Here is a 21,918-nt window from a genome sequence, read left to right as displayed (position 1 = left end):
TTCTCAGCCCTGGGTAATATTACGCTCTATTTCCTTTGTTTGTCCAGTTCCTCCTTGAATTCTTGAAGATCAAAATGTTGTTTGTTGCATGCTGAAATGTGTTTTTGTAATGCAGCGGCCTTTGTGGTTCCAGAAATACAAATGGTAGGAGATTATTATGGGGTCATTATGTTTGAATATGTTTGTGTGCATTTCTTCAGGGGGATTTATAACACGGGCCTGATGTTCTTCCCACATCTGAACAACATCAACTCGTTTGACCCAGGCTTCATTTTGTAAGTGAAGACACTCAATATATCTTATTTCAATTTGTTATTTTTAATATAGAGTTAGAGCTCAGTTTGTAATGCCTTTTCAATTAACCAATATCAACCCATATCTTTGTAACTTTGTGAGCTATAATTGGTCTTGATAATTATTTTTATTCAAACTATAAAGGCTTTTCTCTCTTTTGCAATAACAGCATTACTAAAAATATGTTCTCACACAGATTAATGTCATAATTTTGTAATAATCTAAGACCTGTGGCACCAAACAACACACAAACTTACAAGTGCCACCAGGACTAGACCAAGACAGGGTTGCATGGCCATTTAATTTTAATTTTTGAGAAAATAAATAAGTAAAGTCCATATTGAATCAAGTCATAAACAGACAAGAACAAGCCCAAACTTTAATGCAATAGTATCTAATCTAAGAGGACATATTATGCACTTTTAAAAGCTATTACCGTGTTATAATTGTTTCCCCTTCTCAATTACCAACTCATAGTTGTATTTAGAGTGATTCTTCATTTTTGAGTCATCTTTATTCAGAAAAAAAAAATCCCATTTCCCCCTACCTCACATCTACAGTGTTGTTATTTCTGAAACAGTGCCATTTGCTGGATTTAGCGTTTGGCTGTTCTCTACCACGATCTGCAGCTCTTCACTCTTGTCATTCAATCAAAACTGCAACTTTAAATGTCCAAAAAAAAGAAATAATATCCGGATGTGTCATGGACTATAAATATATATCAGACAAAAGTAATACATAAATAAAAACTAGAAATTCATCTGTCCTGGAGAGCCACTGTGATTTCAACTGCAGCAGCACGTTCACTTTTCATTCAAATGTAGCGTTTAATTAAATTTCCAAACTTCCTAGTACATTTGGGTAGATTTTCCCTACATTTAAACACCACTGTATAACACAAAGTCCTCATTTTCCAATTCCTGACCAATTCTCTGTGTATTTGGTGTCATTTCGCCCAGGGAGATTGTGGATCACCCGTACATCACCGAGATCCCAGCCAACGCATTCCAGGGCATCACCACTGAACTGCTGACAGTGTGAGCGCTCTGCACCGACGCACACCGCAAACACGTCTTCCAATCCGACACACGGACAGTTATACATTCAAAATATTGTCTCAAGGAATAAGGAATGTGTAATCTAAAACAAGTAGTAACCCAGGAAGATAAAGGAAAAGGAAAACCATAAACGTTCCCTTTGCTTGAGTAGCCTTAAACGTTATTGCTTTTTCCAGAATGCCGCATTTATTCAATTACAGGTACTTTTATTGCATCAAAATACTTTGGAAAAACGTGCATTCTCGTTGTCAAGTGGCCCGGCATTGTCGTGTGTTTTGTGATTGTCCGACTGCAGACTGTTTTCACCTTCTCATCACACTTGACGTTAGAACTATGTATTCGGGCCTCAAAACTCCTGCCATGGACACGTAAATGGATATCTTTGGAACATACTTGTGGCGGCAGGAAAACCGCCCTAACAGTGTAAGAGATGACATATACTGAACCAACGATCAAGGACTCGACAATCGAAAAATGGGTGGAAAAAATGGCATTTAATCTGTTATTGTTACATAAAACATTTAAAATATAAAAAAACATGCATTCTCCACAGATTTGACCTTGACTGTCGGCGTCACCATGTATACTGAATGCCATACTGTGGAACATTCCAGGCAAAGAAATGACAACTGCCCACGAGAAAAGCTGTGTCGCGCATTTTTAACCTTAAACTTGATCAGAATCAGAATCAGAAAAAAGGGTTTATTGCCATTGTCAGTGAATTAAAACAAGATTCACAAACAAGGAACTTTCTTCAGTGATAAGGTGCAACATGAAACAACAAATATAAGAGCAAAAACTAATAATAATAAGGCATGAATGAATAATTGGTTAACTAAATCTGATAAAAAGTAAACTAAATGTTTACCAACATGGCCGCCCGTGAACTCTGACCCTCGTAAAACCGATGCACAGATGGAGAAGAGACATTCGTAAAGGACTGAAAAAGAGGATGGAGTTTGTACATAGTTTACTGGGAATTTTGGAGCTGTGACCACAAAATTGCAGCGAAGGACAGGCAGACAAAACCACAGTATTAACGTAATATGTTGCACAAACACGACATATTTTCCTCTCACTGCATTATGGGTTTTAATGCGAAGCCAGATGGATGTGAACGCTACGCTGTCGGACTCAATTACGAGACTAGACTAGAGAGGAAGGAAGCGTTCAGTCGAGACCCAGTTCCAGACCCTGAATCCACTTTAACCATTAAAACCCTGATCCTAAACCTAACTCAAGTCCAACCCCGGACTTGCACATTATGAGAGAAATGGAAAGATCATCAGCTAAACAATAATCACAAATCAAAAACCATCACCAAGACTGGATTATCTCGAATTCGGCAATGGAGGCAAAATTGAGTTGAAATTTCCCTTTCAATTATTAACTGATATCAGATCTAAATAATACTGATTTTAAGTTTTTAAACAAAAAAATAAGCAAAGAGAATGTACAATTTTCTAGCCTCAAACTTCCTCTGCCCTCCTCAGCACTTATTCTTGAGCGCTACTTTTCTCCTCCAGCAGGTGGCGCTCTTCTGCTCACTGTTTCAAAACACCGGCCTTCTCCTCCTCCAGTTCAGCTCTCACTTGTTTGGTCCCATGACATGCAAAATCGACTTTTCAGAGCTTTTAACCTTCTTACATTGCTATTTGTGCTTCATATATGTACCCAGAGTGTTTTTTGATTGATTCCTGCAGTTTTTAGCTATATTACAGACTATCTCCTTTCCTCCAATCTCCAAACTGACGGGCGGTGGGGCAAGACCGCGTCATAACCCCAGGCACGCGTCACCATAAGACTTTTATATATATATATAGATCTATAGATATATCTGTTCAGCGCACGCTGTAGAATTAACACCAGTTTTATTTAGGGACTACGTCACGGGGTGGGCGGGGCACACACGCTCTCTGAGACTACGTCACAGGTTGGGCGGAGGAGCCAGATCGCTCTTCGCAAGGGTGGGGGCGAATATCAAACCAAGCCGTTTGCATTTCCGGGTTGGTGAGGGGGTCCAAGGTCTGGGTGATATTTCTTAACTATTATGTTAAGGGTGTTGCACAACCCTTATTATTATCAATTATACACTTAGGATAGACTACGAAACGTGAAAAAAAGCATGTTATGGCACCTTTAATATCAGCAAACTGTTTTGTCAGTTGCTCAGAGCATTCGTCCTTCAAGCGGTCAAGCAAGAATCCTTCCTTCTCTTTGACTGTCCAGTTCAGTTTGGACCTCCTGTTTTTCTCTGGACCGTTTGTCCAGTTCAGTCTTATGAACATCTATTGTTTGCTTAATTTTGTGCAATAACGTCGACTTCTCCTCGTGCTGTTTAGCGCTCACCTCATTTCCATGTTTGAGCCACTTATTCTGATCTTGAGTGATTATGAGAAAAGTACTTCCTCTGTGTTTCTCTGAGCTTCTGAGGTGGCGGCTGCGTGGTGGCGGCTGCGGCTGCGTGGTGGCGGCTGTGTAGTGGCGGCTGCGTGGTGACTGCTGCGTGGTGGCTGCGTGGTGGCGGCTGCGTGGTGGCGTCTGCGTGGTGGCGTCTGCGTGATGGCGTCTGCGTGGTGGCGGCTGCGTGATGGCGGCTGCGTGGTGGCGGCTGCGTGGTAACGGCTGCGTGGTGACGGCTGCGTGGTGACGGCTGCGTGGTGACGGCTGCGTGGTGGCTGCGTGGTGGCGGCTGCGTGGTGGCTGCGTGGTGGCGGCTGCGTGGTGGCGGCTGCGTGGTGGCGGCTGCGTGGTGGCTGCTGCGTGGTGGCGGCGTGGTGGCGGCTGCGTGGTGGCTGCTGCGTGGTGGCGGCTGCGTGGTGGCGGCTGCGTGGTGGCTGCTGCGTGGTGGCGGCTGCGTGGTGGCTGCTGCGTGGTGGCGGCGTGGTGGCGGCTGCGTGGTGGCTGCTGCGTGGTGGCTGCTGCGTGGTGGCGTCTGCGTGGTGGCGTCTGCGTGGTGGCGTCTGCGTTGTGGCGGCTGCGTGGTGGCGGCTGCGTGGTGGCGGCTGCGTGGTGGCGGCTGCGTGGTGGCGGCTGCGTGGTGTCTGCTGCGTGGTGGCGGCTGCGTGGTGGCGGCTGCGTGGTGGCGTCTGCGTGGTGGCGTCTGCGTTGTGGCGGCTGCGTGGTGACGGCTGCGTGGTGACGGCTGCGTGGTGACGGCTGCGTGGTGACGGCTGCGTGGTGGCTGCGTGGTGGCGGCTGCGTGGTGGCTGCGTGGTGGCTGCGTGGTGGCGGCTGCGTGGTGGCGGCTGCGTGGTGGCTGCTGCGTGGTGGCTGCTGCGTGGTGGCGGCTGCGTGGTGGCTGCTGCGTGGTGGCGGCGTGGTGGCGGCTGCGTGGTGGCTGCTGCGTGGTGGCTGCTGCGTGGTGGCGTCTGCGTGGTGGCGTCTGCGTTGTGGCGGCTGCGTGGTGGCGGCTGCGTGGTGGCGGCTGCGTGGTGGCGGCTGCGTGGTGGCGGCTGCGTGGTGGCGGCTGCGTGGTGTCTGCTGCGTGGTGGCGGCTGCGTGGTGGCGTCTGCGTGGTGGCGTCTGCGTTGTGGCGGCTGCGTGGTGGCGGCTGCGTGGTGGCGGCTGCGTGGTGGCGGCTGCGTGGTGTCTGCTGCGTGGTGGCGGCTGCGTGGTGGCGGCTGCGTGGTGGCGGCTGCGTGGTGGCGGCTGCGTGGTGGCGTCTGCGTGGTGGCGTCTGCGTGGTGGCGGCTGCGTTGTGGCGGCTGCGTGGTGGCGGCTGCGTGGTGGCGGCTGCGTGGTGGCGGCTGCGTGGTGGCGGCTGCGTGGTGGCGGCTGCGTGGTGGCGGCTGCGTGGTGGCGTCTGCGTGGTGTCTGCTGCGTGGTGGCGTCTGCGTGGTGGCGTCTGCGTGGTGGCGTCTGCATGGTGGCGGCTGCGTGGTGGCGGCTGCGTGGTGGCTGCTGCGTGGTGGCGTCTGCGTGGTGGCGTCTGCGTGGTGGCGTCTGCGTTGTGGCGGCTGCGTGGTGGCGGCTGCGTGGTGGCGGCGTGGTGGCGGCTGCGTGGTGGCGTCTGCGTGGTGGCGGCTGCGTGGTGGCGGCTGCGTGGTGGCGGCTGCGTGGTGGCTGCTGCGTGGTGGCGTCTGCGTGGTGGCGGCTGCGTGGTGGCGGCTGCGTTGTGGCGGCTGCGTGGTGGCGGCTGCGTGGTGGCGGCTGCGTGGTGGCGGCTGCGTGGTGGCGGCGTGGTGGCGGCTGCGTGGTGGCGGCTGCGTGGTGTCTGCTGCGTGGTGGCGGCGTGGTGGCGGCTGCGTGGTGGCGGCTGCGTGGTGGCGGCGTGGTGGCGGCTGCGTGGTGGCGGCTGCGTGGCAGCAGCGTGGTAGCGCCCTGGCACCAGCCTATGGTAAGGGCCAATCATAGCCGCTTGGGGGTCTACGTAAGAATATTTTTGTTGACACATTTTTAAAGGGTCTAGAGGAGGCTTGGCAGTTCAAATCAAACCCCAACCAGTCATACCCATCGCTTAAAGATAAATATAATACAAATATTTAACACAATAGGCTATTATTGCCTTAAAGGTATTTTATTCCTCAAAAGTACCAAAACACAATTAATCGTTTGCTTATGTAGATTTAAAAAGGCCTCTGTATATGAGACTTTTACTAAATTAGACCCATGATGAAGCTAATAATAACATAGTTCCCCTTTAAGGTGAGGTAGTCATTAGGTCTTGGATGGCACTGGCCACATTTATGTCAATCAGCCCTGAGTGTAGAAAGTGAATAATGGTCTTTGTGCAAAGTTTGTTTAAATCCACGGCTTTGATACAACTAAACTCAAATATAAAGAGTTAATAATAATAAAGTCAGGTTATGACACTGATTAAATCCAGTGGGTAAATGCAGGATCAGGCCGAGGATGTGATTTGTGAAGTTCTCAACTGTAACTTGGCCACACAATGTTGTCAAAAACTATAGAACTAGTAAACTAATGGTTCTTGTGTTTTGTTCCAGGGCGTTGTTTGGAAATGGCTTCAGAGAGATTCAGCATCAGGCATTTAATGGAACCAGACTGGAACAAGTGTAAGTACAACAAGTAAAACACAGATATGAAACACAAATATCCTTCTTATAATGATTTAGAATATCATTTCTTAAAAAGTAGTAGTCATAAGCTCAACGACAGTGCCAGTCTTGAGCACGTCCCACGAACCCGAGGATCAGCGGTTCGAATCCCGCCCGGGCACTTACATTTGTTATTGTGCAAGACATTTCACTCATGTTGCCTTCTCCACTGAAATAATGTAGTATTTGTGCCGGTTTGAGCTGAAAGTTGGTCTCGTGGCATCACCGGACCCTCTCCATCTCAACACTTTCAGCGTGCACACTTCTTTAACCGATCCAATCCCGGGCACAAAGTGTTTTTATTCTATCCCGCGTCGTTCCGGCCTTTCGGGACACAGAAATGAGTGGATTTAGAGGTTTTACATTTTCTCCAAATCGGTTGTTCAGTATTTGGTCTGGATGAGATCGCTCCTGACATCTGGCATGTGGATTTCCTTTCCTTTCCAAATTGCACTACAAAAGCGGTAGGATCACAGCTCGGTCTCTGCGGGCCGTCTCATATGTTCTCCAATAGAGACATAAGCCCCGCTCTTGATTAGCCAGCCGCCGTTCTCATGGGAAAAAATGAATCCAAAAAAAGTGGGCATCAGGAAGTGTGGCCCGCCCCGTACACAGGGACAAGGACACCGAGCGTTCCGTCACCCCAGAAATGAGTTTTACACTTGGTTTGCAAAGAATACGTCTGGGATGGATGTTATTTAGATCAAACCTGACAATGGGGTATTCAAAATGATCAAGATCTGAGAATTATGCTGTTTTCCTCTACACCTTCACAACCACAGCTCCAAAACAAGATGAAAATGTTATAATGGTATGGTTCTTAGTAAAGTATAAGCAATATTCAGGTAATTTCAAACTGTTTTTAGTAGAATTGGATGCAAAGGAACAGGTATTACTGCATACAGTCTCCATAAACCACTGCTTGAAAACTGAGGTGTGGTAGTGTAGCGGTTTGCACTTTAGCCTCACAGCAAGAAGGTCCTGGGTGTTACTCCCGGGCAGCGTGGGACCTTTCTGTGTGAAGTTTGCATGTTCTCCACGTGCCTGCGTAGGTTTCCTCTGAGTGCTCCGCTTTCACTAAAAACATGGTTTAAAGGCTCCACTCTGGGGCCAGGACTCGCCTGAAAAATAGGTTCCAATTCTCAGTGGGACTTTCCTGGTTAAATAAAAAATAGAATAAATAAATAAACTGCAGAATTTGGGTCTTGGGCTCAGAACTTCACCATAGATGTCAATATTGTGATATCAACTTCCGGCCTGAACAGCATTTTTTAAGTAATAATTGCTCATGATAATTGTTCATGAATTTTTTTTAATGTTCTTTCACTTTTATTTGTTAGACTTGGAAACTGGCTATTTAGCTATAATCTGGTGTGGAACATTTCTGCTTTTTATGAACTCTCTGAACATTGTCCCTTATAATAAAGACTAATTTAATATATAAAGTAGTGCGCATAAAACCCATTAGTATTGATATCACAATACTAACTGTGGTATCGGATCCAAGCAAAAATCACTGTCTTTAATGACACCATGATTGTGCTGGTGGTGCAGTGGTTGGGGACGTTGCACATGTGTGTGAGGGGTTAGTTCCAGTTTTGCGCCGCATCCGTCCCGTCTGGTAAAACCTTCAGGTCAGAGCAAAATAATAATAACAGTGTGAGTGAATGACCGGTGAGTCTTACCACACAGCTGTTTGCTTTGGCCCGTGGTCCGCGCCGAGGTGAGAAGTGATTCAAGCAGCGTGTCCTGACCAACACAAACTCTGGCCTCTCCGCTGTGGTCCTTATTGGATTTAAGGGCTGTGGGGAAAAGTGTGAGTGTGTTCAAGAGTTCACGGGACCATCTTACACGAGCCCACTTTGAACCAACAGCAAGAACGAGACCTTTCCTGTCCCGACTCACCTCTCGAATTAGGAAAAATAAACCTTCCAAAGTGCACTGATGAGGACTGGGAAAATATTATGGTGTGCTTTGGGCTGATTGAAATGAACAGGATTGGCTTTCACCTAATACAGTATCATTTAATAGCCACGTCAAATCAATAACATCAGCAGCTTTTTACCATCTAAAAAACATTGCCAAAATCAAAAATATACTGTCAAAACCAGATTTAGAGAGACTTATCCACGCGTTTGTCTCCAGTAGATTAGACTACTGTAACGGCCTGCTCACTGGCCTCTCCAAACGAGCTGTAAAACAGCTGCAGTACATCCAGAACGCTGCTGCTCGGGTCCTGACTAGAACCAGGAAGTATGATCACATTAGTCCTGTTCTCAGGTCTCTGCACTGGCTCCCTGTGGCTCAGAGAAGAGACTTTAAAGCAGCTCTGCTTGTGTACAAGTCTCTCCATGGCCTAGCACCAAAGTACATCTTGGATATGTTAGTGCCATATGAACCATCTCGGACTCTGAGGACCTCGGGGACCGGCCTCCTGGACAAAACATGGGGAATCTGCGTTTCAGTTTTATGCAGCTAAAATCTGGAACATTCTTCCTGAAGATGTGAGACAGGCTTCTACTCTGACAATGTTCAAATCTAAGCTAAAAACAGTTTTGTTTAGCTGCGCATATGACTGAAAGCATTTTTTCTTTGCACTCTTCTCTTTTGTTTGTGATTTTATTAGTTTAGAAAATCAGTTGGATTGAGAATTTTTAATTTAGTTAATTTTATTGTATTTCTGTAATTTCTTTGTGAATTCAATGCATTTTTCCTGCTGTGTGAAGCACTTTGAATTGCCTTGTGTATGAAATGTGCTCTACAAATAAACTTGCCTTGCCTTGCCTTGCCTATCATTGTTTTGCTCTGTGTCCAGTGACCTTCACAGGAATAAGCACCTGACCAGGATCGATGAAAAGGCGTTTGGAGGCACCATCAGCGGCCCCATGCTACTGTGAGTCTTTCAATTTCATGCAATGGGAAAATATTCATGCCTATATTCGAGTTCCCCAAAAAATAGTGTGAAAAGTAATACTCATTAGCTGTTTGCTCTCTGTTCGGGCACGGTTTGCTGTGTCATACTGTTGTTCAACATGTTTTTAAAGATGCTAATTTAAATAAATTAAATGAGCTTCTGCTGTTATGAATGTGTCATTGTGCTACTGTTGCTAACGTCTACACACTCATGTAAACAAAAGCAAAAATCTGCTCTAAAAAAACATAGTAGTAGTGTTTGTACATAGTTTGTATTACTTGATCATCTGCAGGGGAAGTGCACATGCGCAGTAGTATATATAACTCCAAAATTAGAGGGGATTTCAAGTTATTTTAACATTTTTAAATGAATGTAATGTAGAACACTGATAGAAGTGTTTTTACTATATTGTTTAGTTGCGAGCTTAAACAAATGTTTGAGCCGCCATTATCTTTTTAAAGAGGAGGAGAACAGGAGACGAGTAATACACATGGGTTTGAGAATCATAAAAACTTTTGCCAAAAAAATACTGTTGCCATAGCAAGTCACAATTAAAAACTAAATACATGTTTTCAATGGTGAAAAGTCCAAAATGTTGTATTTTTCTTTGGTATTGAAATCAAGTTTTCAGTAATGTATTTAGTTTACATCTGCTTCAGCACGGACAACTTAGGAAGAAATATGTTATTAAAGATGTTTCAACTATAGATAGAACAGTATCGTTCATCTCACAGTAATGGAAAAATAAAGGGATAGTTTGTGCTTGTATTTGTATTTCATCATCATCCAAACTTGATTACAGACTCATATTCCAGAGTATAAGACATGCTACATTTAAAAACACCACTTGCACACAAAGGGCTTTAATAACATTCTATTAGTAATGCCTTAAATTGGGAAAACAGTGAAGTTTAAACCGAAGCACAACATTGAAGTCATGTCATAATCTAATGACGTATTCTGATCAACTTTTAATGACATTATCATTTCTGGAAGTGAGCGCATAGATTTATAGTTTTTTTCATTTATTTTTTCACCTGTTGCCGATCCTTCACCTGCCTCCTTATCTCAAACTAATCAGATTTGCTTTATCAAACCCATGCAAGAGTTTTCAATTTTGCCCTTTGCAGACAGGATGACACATGAGTTAAAACCTGGACATGACTTTATCATGGAAACATCTCCTCCCGCCTCCACAGCTGTGACCGAGCAACCTGAACGGCCTTGTGTGCGAGCATGAGTAACTTCAGACACTATTTTAAATCTCAAAGTCTCTCAATGCCACGGCTATCTAGTTGCTGCGTTAGATCCAGCGAGTCTGTTTTAGTTGAATATGGGTTTGTGCGCAGGTCTTAAGGAGGAACTTGTCCCCGCAAGTCCCATTTGGTCATGTGTTAAACATCTGGGAAAGACAAAAAAAAACGCAATGGTTTAAGAGTCTGTGCAGCCACTTCTCCAGCCGCACACAATGGGTCCCGCGAGAGGAAACCGAGCTAAGGACAGCAAAGAGGGGAGAGCAGGAGGGAATACAAATAAAAACAATTAGAGTTTGGGAAAATAAATGATACTTTTGGCATGACTGGGTTACAGTTTAATTCATTTAATCAGTCGATTTAGAGATTGTGTGACCAGGGAATTAAAAAGGCAATCGTTTTTAGGCTTTGTTCAAACTTTGGACCACTGGCTCTCAAAGGTGGTCCGTAATTAGGCTGGATACAAAATAGATACAAACTATCAAATGAGTCCGTGCAATTCATTACTTTTTCAGAATATATGTGTCTCAACTTTTTTGTATTTCATTTTAGTAGTTTTTAATATATAATTCAACACAAGAACAAAATAAAAACAAGCAAAACAGAGTAAAAAGGTAACAAATACGAGTACGTAGTCTGTAGAAAGTGAGTCTGGCATATGTCCCTTTTGTGTTCGTCCCTTTTGTTCCAATGTCTGGCAAATTTGTCCAGTTTCAAGTTCACCTTCCACTTTATACATTTTCAGTTATTTCAGTCTGTTTCTTCAGCCAAATCTAAAATCCACTGCAATTCATCTATTGTTTCCATTGTTGGGGTTTTACATCTGAAATACATTGTTTTAAAGTCAAATGGAATGTTGCTATTGGAGACAGTTGCAGTGCGCATAACTAAACTTCCAAATTGAAACCTCAAAACCGTACGTGTTAATTCATCACTAGAATGTCAGCCCCCACGCTTTGTAAATGGTTCTTCCCCTGTGTTTCCTGTCAGAGATGTGTCTGAAACAGCCATCAGCTCTCTGCCCACTCTGGGGATGGGCAGTCTGCGCGAGCTCAAGGCCCGAGACGCGTGGGCCCTGAAGAAACTGCCCCCCATTAAAAGCTTCCTGAACCTGCGCAGCGCCAACCTGACCTACCCCAGCCACTGCTGCGGCTTCAAGAACCTCAAGAAGAAACGAGGGTGAGGCATCGTTCAGCTGACAGTAATGAACAAATTAGACCTTACCAAGTTGCTATTGTCCTAATAGGGGGCTAAGTACTATTACTACTACCGGTAAATATTAGTACTACAAAATATTATGACTCAAATACAAGTACAAAGTAGTTGTCCATGCAATTACTCGAGTAAAAGTAAAAAAGGATGACAAGTAAGACTTAAAGAGTAACTGTCTGGACCTAACATCTCATTTAAAGTTTATGTAATTTGAAGGACAAAACGTTAAATAATTCATTAAACCTTGTATTTTCAAAGGATAGAACCTCTAAATACTGTCACTTTTGACGTACTCACACACAAAATAGGAAGAGGAACAGTAACATTTTTGTCGTTTATTAAATATTTGTAATGTTTTGGTTTATTTGAATAGAGGCTGATACAAGTGTAGCACAGCAGTCCAACTGAGAACAGAGAAATGACAACGACAGATGTTTTTGTTCAATACAAATATTTCTCAAGTAGGAGTAAAAGTATGCCGCCTGAAAAGTACACTGAATAGTAAAATGTCTTCAAATACTGACACACGTAGTGAATGTAAGTGTGTTCTGCCCTCCTTTGCCTACATCACTGTAGGATTTATACGGAGTGCCCGCATTAGCAGAGGGCACTGTAAAACTGTAAAAGACACTAATGAGTGTTGGCCTAAGGTGTTGGGTTAGCTGCTCTGGAGGGCTGTGAACATTGGCAGGGTGAAAATCAACCATCTGACACGTTCACCTATAATGTCTAACACACAGCTGTAATTACTGTCACTCAAACCTGTTATTGTTGGGAAGAGGTCTCAGACGGACTAATAGAGCTTGAGGTGTGCACTCATTACAAACATGTCATGGTACAGCTAAAGCTTTGGGCTTTCCCCTAAATTCACACAGATGATTATATCAACCCAAAAGTTCTTCATGTAAATTTTTAAATTCATAGCTACCATTTCAAGCCAGAGCTTACAAAGACCAGGTACAACTGATGCATAAAAAACATATTCAACTCGAACTTTTCACACCAAGTACCACCTAAGAAAATATTTGGCCTCCGAGTATCACCAGATCTAAACCTGGTCTATAAAACGACCATTCCAGGACTGAATCACGTCTAAAACAGAACTAGAATAATATCTAAGTAGTTTTGTGCAAGGACAACTTAACTCATATCCAGTGGTGCAATACATTTTACTAGTGGCTATACTGTGAGGAAAAAATATAAAAAATGCACATATATATTTTTTTATAATGTTTTCTTTGGTGCTAAAATTATGTTAGGTTGTAAATTGCCGAAAATAGATTACGTTTGTCTTTTGTAAGAATGAGTTTGCACTTTCACAAATGCATTGCTTTGCCTCTTGTTCTGTGAATATGAGGCCGATTGTCAAATAAACAACATATTGTTGCTTGACACCAGCAGAACAAGGCTGTGAAGTCAGTTTCCCCAGTGGCTCTGATGCACCTGCACATCTGTTTTATCCGAGTCTGACCTAAACTCTGGAGAAGGCGTGATATGTTTGCGCAGGTCGTTAAGCGGAGAGAAAGTGCCTAATGATGTATCAGTTTGTAGTGAGTTAGTGTATTATATATTTTCTGTTACAATATTCAAAACACAACAGGTATTTGTTCTGTTTTTTTTTTTATCTTTGATTCTGCTACACTTTGCAGCAAACAAAACATATTTTTAATGTATTTATTTTTATGACCAAGGAGGAACACCCAGTTCAAATGTTGGTGTCAGTGGTGATCCAAACCTTTCCAAACAGTTCAATAAACATGTTATTTACTTGTATTCCCGTTTTCTTTCAGCTTTCTGGAGTACGTTATTTGCAACTTGACCGCTATCTACGACCAGCACCAGAAGCGCTCGGTGGGACCCTTACGCGTGCAAGCGCTCCAGGACGACTCCATGTCTGAACCCGTCCCGGACCAGGAGACAAATGAGGACTTGCTGAAGGACCAGGACCTGAGTAGGACCGACTTCCACAGCAGCCTGCACTACCACGCCTATTTCGGGGGCCAATCCGATGACGACGTGGGCTTTGGGGATAACTTAAAAAACCCACAAGAGGACAATACGCAGGATTTCGACAGCCGCTATGATTACATCGTGTGCGACGATCGGGCGGAGGTCGCCTGCGCGCCTGTCCCGGATGAATTCAACCCTTGCGAGGACATCATGGGGTTTAGCTTCCTCCGGGTGTCGGTGTGGTTTGTTAGCTTGCTAGCCGTCTTGGGCAACGTCGTAGTCCTCATCGTTTTGCTAACTAGCCACTACAAGCTATCCGTCTCCCGCTTTCTCATGTGCCATTTAGCTTTCGCCGATCTTTGCATGGGAATATACCTCCTTCTTATCGCTTCTGTAGATCTCCACACAAGAGCAGAGTATTTCAACCACGCCATAGACTGGCAGACGGGTCCCGGTTGCGGCCTGGCCGGGTTTTTCACCGTCTTTGCTAGCGAACTATCGGTGTACACGCTAACGGTGATCACGCTAGAGCGGTGGTACGCTATCACCTTTGCCATGCGGTTGGATCGAAAGCCACGGCTCCACCACGCAGCGGTTGTCATGGTCGCCGGGTGGATTTTCTGCCTTATTTTAGCGCTACTTCCGCTAGTTGGCGTTAGCAGCTATCAGATGGTTAGCATATGTCTTCCGATGGATACCAAATCAACGGCAGCACAAGTTTATATCCTTTTGGTGTTGCTTCTTAATATTGTAGCATTCTTCGTGATATGTGCGTGCTACTTTAGGATATACTGCGCAGTCCACAATCCGCACTACCACTCCGGCTCGAAAGACACCAACATTGCTAAGCGTATGGCTGTGCTAATCTTCACCGACTTTCTGTGCATGGCGCCGATTTCGTTTTACGCCATGTCCGCAGTGATGGACCGCCCCCTCATCACAGTGTCCAATTCCAAAATCCTGTTGGTTCTCTTTTACCCGCTCAATTCTTGCGCCAATCCATTTCTGTACGCCATTTTCACCAAAGCTTTCAGAGGAGATGTTTTCATTCTCTTCAGCAAAGTCGGATTGTGTCAGCAGAGGGCGCAATTGTTCAGGGGACAAACCGTTTCCTCTAAAGGGAGTAGCAGGACGTCCCAGATTCGGCGAGACAAGGGGAAAGGACCAAAATGTGGGGGGCCAGAAGAGGTCCATCTTAGAAAGTGCTCTGGACAGAAATACAGTGAGCCAGCAGAACAGCCCTGGTGAAAGCCTCTAAACACCACGAGAGAGTCGAGAGTGAAGCTACTTGAACTTGTGTCGGTTCCTGTTTTTAACATTTCAATGTCGACCTGGGAGTTGTGAACTTGTTTCACAAAGGAAGTGTCAGCTTTTAGTCATCGCAAGTTTTATTTGTAGAACACTGAGAACCAGAATTTAAACAAACTATTTGGTGTTCTGACAAGTTCTACACAGACTAAGACGTGGTTTTCAGGCTGCCCAGAGAATTGGTGCATTGTTGACTTGTTGTTGTCACATGAACATTGGACATTTTACACAAATCAATGAGAAGTGAGACTCGTTGTTTAAGTCAACTGAGTTCCCGCTCGACTGGAAGTGCGATTACAGGACTATGTTTAAACCAAGACTTATTTAGTCTGTAAATGAGGACTATCAAAAAAGAGACAGGAAAGTTGAATTAAATTGATTATAATTCAAAAAAGCTAAGCACACGTATCACTGGAATGTCACTTTTCAAAGTAATGTTGTGTATTCTAGATTTTTTATGGACATTGATTTCCCCAAACTACAGTCAAGGCTTTAGTTAGGACTCATATACTGTTTCTACCATTTAACATAAAGTGAAGCAAGAGCAGTTTAAATGAAGAGAGAGAAGCTTGGTTTGAATATGAAGCAAAAATCTCCACATTTTCTTCTCAGTTTCATGTGACAAGTCTATGTTTCCATTTGAAGTATAAACTCGCTATCAGTGAAGAAAATGTGGGTGAAATTGCAAAGTAAAAAAAAAAAATGCTATTGAAAGAAATACGTTCATTGATGTAACAACACGTTTTATAACAGTAATTATTTATAATGTCAGAAATATTAAGATTGGGAACTGGAAATACACATTCTTTAACATTTCATTCAATATGATCAGTACAGTTTACACAATACATGGACTCTTAAAGCTATATTGTTGGAAAAAAGGGTGGTATTATTCAGTTAAACGTAACTATGGGACTATGCAGAACTTTGTGGAAGTGTTATCATGTTTAAAATTAAATAACTCATCAATTCAACAATCAAATTTAACAAATAACATGAAAACCACAGCGGGACAAACTGGTACATTATCTGTCACATTGTTTTGGAGTGGCTTAGGTTTGGATTAAGTGCAGAGAAAACTAACACTATTCAATGTCCACAAAGAGAGCCCTTTGTTTAACGAGACATTCGCTCAAACCCACAGATTCTTGTTACTGGAAATCTAAATTTGCTTGTCAACTGCTTTTAAAGACAAAAGGAAGGTCGTTTTAAGGCTCCGTCCGGATTTGCACACACCACATGGAAATGAAGACGAGACTGGAACTAAACCTGGACTAGACCACAAGACCAAGACCAGAACAGGACTAAACTAAAGCTGCGTTTACACTTGTCCTGGTCCTGCTTTAGTCCTCATCTAGTCCAGGTTTTCTTTTCATTCCATTTGCCATTAAGTTTACTACTGGTTGAATTATATCGGATAAAATGTATTCTATAAGTTGTGTCTATTGTTTATTGTGATGTACAGAGTTCTTACCTGATTTGATGCAATATATCACTTAAAATGTGTTTAAATGTTCTGTTTTCTGAAGTTTTTGCTGTTTCCCTAAGCCCTGTAAGGCCACTGCTGTTTCTTCGAAAATAAATTGAACTGAATAGATTGCCACGTTTGGTTTATTTACCATTGGCGATGGAGTGCATGGGAACCGTCTACAGACAAAGTTCATAGTTCTTCTGAGACGAAAGCAAAACACCGCTGCATGTTGTGATTGCGAGGCCTTTTGGGCAAATTACAGACAGGTATGGAACTCACAAATACATATCCAATAGTTGTCTCGTCTGGTTTGCCAGGGTTGTTTTTTCTTGCATAACTCGTACGACTCTTCCATCCTCCAGTGACTTCTCTTCTAACACGGCAGAGACACGTGCTGCTGAACGCCGTTAGCTTCTGAAGAGCTAATGGACGCCGCCGCCGAGCCGACCGGTGGCTGCGGAACATCTGGTTAGCATTTCGGCGTCTGGGTGACCGTTTTTTTGTTTCTACGTGGACGGTTGAGGGTGTTTTAGGGCGAGTTGTTCCAGGAAAAGGGGATTCTTTCAGAGCTTTTCTTAATTTCACTCGCAGGAGATATGCGAGCGGACAGCTGGACAGTGCAGTTGTGTGTGACAGTGTGGTAATCTCACAAGCCGGGTATCGCTGCGGTCGGATGATGTCACCAAACGCGTCTGAAATGACTTGTTATGCGATTTGGACGAAAGAGCAAGAACATTGTTGTCCAAACAGGAAGCTATTTTTTTCCCCGCAATATTTGGAAAGGAAATTGGGGATGAGAGAGAAGGGAGGACATACAGTAAATTGTCAGAATCGGATTCAAACTCAAGACACTGCGGCCTATGGCATATGTGCACCGTGCCTTAACCACTCAACCACCGCAGCACAACTTTCACACTTTGTTGTAATGTTGTAATTCAGTTTCTGCTCTTAATGATGAAATGGTCTGTAGGTCGATACTTTCCTTTAAAGGTGCAATAACTTTTCTGGTGGGAGGCTGGAATGTTCCACATTACGGCATTAAGATAAGATAAGATAAGATAAGATAAGATAAGATAATCCTTTATTGTCCCACATGGGGAAATTTCATTGGTGCAACGCAGGTAGATACAGAGGTAGATACAGAAGAACAGATCACTTATAGGAAGTCTGAAAAACACTTTCAGTAGAAGATCTCCTATAAATAAATAAACATAATTGTCTTGCATTTGTCAACTACAGATGTTTTATTGGTAAAAAATAAATACAAAAATAAATTACTATTTGACTTGTGGCTTGAATACGATATTTTAAGATATGTTTATACTGTTGCCGTGACAATTGCAGCAGCCATCTTGTGACTGTAAGAAAAGTTAAATTCAGAAAAAAACAACACTTTCACTACTAATAAATTGACAAATAATGGTCCTTTTTAAGTCCTAGTAACACAAGGAACTCTTGTGGTCTCAGTCTGGAGTTATTTTAATGAAATCATAGATATTTACCTTATTAAAATGTATGGGCCTTTAGTTTATGCAAAATAACTGTATGTTAGCATGTCAATACACCATATAATAATGATTCTGTTTATTGCACACTGATTAAAATGAATATTCATTTCTAATACCCAAAAGAACATGTTTTTACAAGAGTATTTTTCATCAGAATAGTTGTTTCTGGACTGACTCTGCTCGCCTGACTGAGCGACACGTGCGCAGAAGGAAAGGCGCTCTGCAGAAAACACATTTGTTTTATTGACACAACGTTTCTGTCCCTCTGACCTTCATCAGGTGAAGACTGCCCCTTACACGAGTTATTACATAAACAGACAGATAATGAAGAGTGAGACTGGAGTTTTCTCACAAACACAAACATGAGATAAAGCACAAATGCAAAGAGAATGAGAAGTGCAGCAGTCAGAACAAGGCCACTGGATGAGGCTTTCAGGTTATATTTCTCTATCTTTCTTCATATTGCATTGGAGCTGACCTGCAACTTGACCTGCTCCATGGAGATAAGTCAGTTTAATCACGCACTGTGGAACGTTCACAGCAATAACCTCCCCGAAGAGACAATCAGGTGCAACTTTAAGGCTTTTCCATATTTATTTCCACTGTATTTAACTCATCTTCTTGCTTCTGATGGAGGAAACCAGATTAAAACCCAACTACAACAAAAAAAAGCCCCAAATATGCATAAACTGAACCCAGGACATTCTTGTAGTTTTTGTGTTTTTCTAATAATCCGTAACAAAGAACTACACCATGTCAATACTCCAATAACAACTCAGAGTGACGTGCACTGACCTGTAATCAGCGGCGTCATGTATTTTCCAGTGTTTTTGTCCATCGCTTCCACTCAGCCTCAACACGAGAGCCCTTTAAACGCACACGGCCCCGGCTCCTGGATGTGCCCGGCTGCTTCACTGAGGGCCCCTCTCGTCCTCTCAAAACCTGAACTCATTTCATCACGTTGTAAGTGTCAAGGCCCCTCAACGTCAACGTCACGCCACGTTTGCTCCAGGCGTCCCGAGATGGCAGCGCCGCAGAGCAGGGGAAACGTACAAAAACAATGTGGAAAGGGGCCAATTATTTTACATGATTTGACAAAGTAGAGCCATTTATTTAGCAGATAAGAGCAGAAACACAAGCAGTTAGATTTATTTTCTCCTGGATAGAAACACTTGCCTCTTGTATTGTATTATATATATATTCTACAGGGCCATTTATTGTACAAATCAATATGTTTATGCTTCAGTTGAAATGGCCGTGTAGGAATCAAATGCAAAGTAATAGTAGACCTAAAGTATTTTGGTTTTAACTTAAAGGCTACACATGAAGTAGTCCTAAAAATATACTCTGGGAAATGTAGTCCATTTAGTCCAAAGTGTAACAAACGTATGCCTTTTTGAACGTAGTCCGAATGTAATCTTCTCCATTTTCATTTCATGTCAGTTATAATGTCGGTCCTTCAGTGTTGGTTTGGTTTGTGTCATCCATTTCTCTGTGATGGCCTTCCTCCTGCAGCCAGAAGAATGTTCTAAAGGTATCCATTTATTGCAGACATGTCCAAACTACGGCCCAGGGGCCAAATGCGGCCCGTAGACCAATTTCTGTTGGCCCTCCGGCTTCCTGCTAAGTTGGTCTAAACAACAAAAAGTTGTACCGGTACTTTTTACTGTAAAATTGGAAAAATTCAAGCATTTTTATGTGATAACAACCTATTATTAATGTTCCCAGTATTATTAAAGGTGTGGAGGCTCATCGAACAATACCAAATTCAACATTTTTACATTGTCGGGTTGTTTGTGGCCCTCTGCTCCATTTAAGTTTCAAAATGCGGCCCTCAGTGAAAAACGTTTGGACACCCCTGATTTATTGTGTCCGTGGCAGGAGTGAAACGTGAAATCGAGTGTGATGGTGATGTCAAAACACTTTATTGATCCAATATTTTTGAGCAACAGGACAGTCCCAAATACATGGTAATGGTGGACCTCGTGGCAACAACAGTTAACATTTCCAGTGATAATTCTACTACCAGCACACAAGGAAGCTCTAACATTTTGTCTACGCATTATTGACCTATTGGTAGCCAACTGCTTTGAAATAAATGAGAAAACTGACAGCAAAGTGTACTTTTATAGAAGTACATCGACCTTTCCCTTTTACATTGAAGATATTGTTACATACTTTGTCAACTTATCCCTCCTTTCATTTTCGAACTACATTGCTTTTGCTTTCGAGCACCACCTCTTTTCAAAAAAACAAGACATGTTTTTGGGACGTCTGGTGAAATTAGAGCGGCGTGGTTCAGCGAGGAGGTCACAGTGTCACATTAAAGATTCAGTGCATTCCCGGGAACACCAAATCCCTGCATTAGTGATGTCATTGGCTGTATTTCACTACGGGCCAGTGAACATGAAGGGGCTTAAACGCTCAGAGGGGAACGGGCAAGGGGCAGGGGAAAGCAAACAACACTTTCAGACCTCTGCCAATGAACTGAATACAAATTAAAAGTGATTAAAAGTCTGCCACACGCTTGTCTCTTGGAGATGCTATTACTTTGTCTGGAATGGCATTAAACTTGTATCTGCAGAGGTTTTTATGGCTAGAAAAATACTTCGCAAACATTGATTCTCACTGTGTCTTTCCACTGATTCTGCTTCTTGTCTCCATGGAAACTGTGGAACAATCAAGGTAAAGCAATAACGTGTCTATGGAGACAAGCAGGTGGCAGATTCTCCATTAGAAAAGATGCACAGTGCGCCTTTAATACAAATATAATAAGTAGTCATATTTGGGTAATCGTAAGGGTTAGCTGGTCTATAAAGAAGAAAACACATGCCAAAGGACAATTCATCACAAAGACAGCAGTATTATTAAATCAAAGTTTCCAAAAATATTAAATTATATGCTTGATTTGTAATATCCTCCATCTGGAAGCCTTTTAACTTTATTATTTTTCTCGATTGTTCAAATATAATCAAACACAAAGCTAAGGTCGTGGCCGGATAATAATAATAATCATAATTAAAGCTGCAAGCGGCAATGATCGGCCCTACGCCGCCGCCACGCCGCCGCCACGCCGCACGAGGAGGGGGCGCTAACGCGCCCCAATTGTCCTTTTATTACATCTACTGCTGAATCTGTGACGCTGTCACATCTTCTCCCCTTTGTTTTACCATCAAAAAGCTATTTTATTTTGAATTCTTGGCAAAATGTGCCGTACAGAGACCGTGACTTTTTGAATAAAAATGTGGATAACTTTTGATGGTCCACCCCTGAAGATGAGTCTCACCAAATTTCAGGTTAATATGTCTAACGCCCTAAGAGGAGTTTGTGAAAGTATAAAGTATATACGTGTTCTGGCGATTTCCCCATTGGAATAACGTGGGTTATTCCACGTCATGGACCCACACCATGAGGTAGGAAAGCGCTCGCGCTTTCCTACCTCATGGTCACTGACGGGTACTCCCTGGTCACTGACGGGTACTTTCGTTAATTTTGAGTGGGCTCCGCCTACTTTGTGTTTTTGGCCCTCTATAATGTTAAATTTTTGCATTACATGCTTATATGCACGGAACATGCAAGAGATGGATTCGTGAGGTACTTAGCACAAATGAGTGCTTTATATGGGGCTGACGACCGCGAAGCGGTCGTCATCTCAATGTAAAGTGCTCGTTTAGTGCGCACTTTTGCACATGCTTCGCCCGTTTACAACGGTAATGTTCCATTTTCCTACTACTAATTAGTATGCACGGGGCGTGCATGAGTGAAGGAGTGCGTTAGTGAGTGTTTGGAAGTGGGCGAGCGCTTTGCGCTCGATTTCGTGCACACTACGTGCGCACTTTCGCAGCCGTGCTTCGCACGGCCTTACGAGATTAATAGGCCTCTCGCCAGCT

General features: G+C 43.4%; 1 protein-coding gene across 1 annotated transcript in view; it reads left to right on the top strand.

Annotated features, from left to right (window-relative positions):
* tshr (thyroid stimulating hormone receptor) overlaps positions 1-15,098 on the top strand; it is a 32,471-nt gene extending 17,373 nt beyond the window's left edge. The window contains 7 exon segments of the mRNA XM_072444659.1: positions 201-275; positions 1,254-1,331; positions 6,302-6,370; positions 9,228-9,305; positions 11,570-11,758; positions 13,582-14,893; positions 14,895-15,098. Of these exon segments, the coding sequence (XP_072300760.1) occupies positions 201-275; positions 1,254-1,331; positions 6,302-6,370; positions 9,228-9,305; positions 11,570-11,758; positions 13,582-14,893; positions 14,895-14,999 (1,906 nt within the window). The 3' untranslated portion in view covers positions 15,000-15,098.
* The last annotated feature ends 6,820 nt before the right edge of the window (positions 15,099-21,918 follow it).

The sequence above is a fragment of the Eucyclogobius newberryi genome, unplaced genomic scaffold (assembly GCF_026437365.1).
Source record: "Eucyclogobius newberryi isolate DKJ021-1_F unplaced genomic scaffold, fEucNew1.0.hap1 SCAF_1, whole genome shotgun sequence".
Lineage (NCBI taxonomy): Eukaryota > Metazoa > Chordata > Actinopteri > Gobiiformes > Gobiidae > Eucyclogobius > Eucyclogobius newberryi.
The sequence above is the reverse complement of the archived record's forward strand: the minus strand, read 5'-3'. Positions and strand labels throughout refer to the sequence as shown.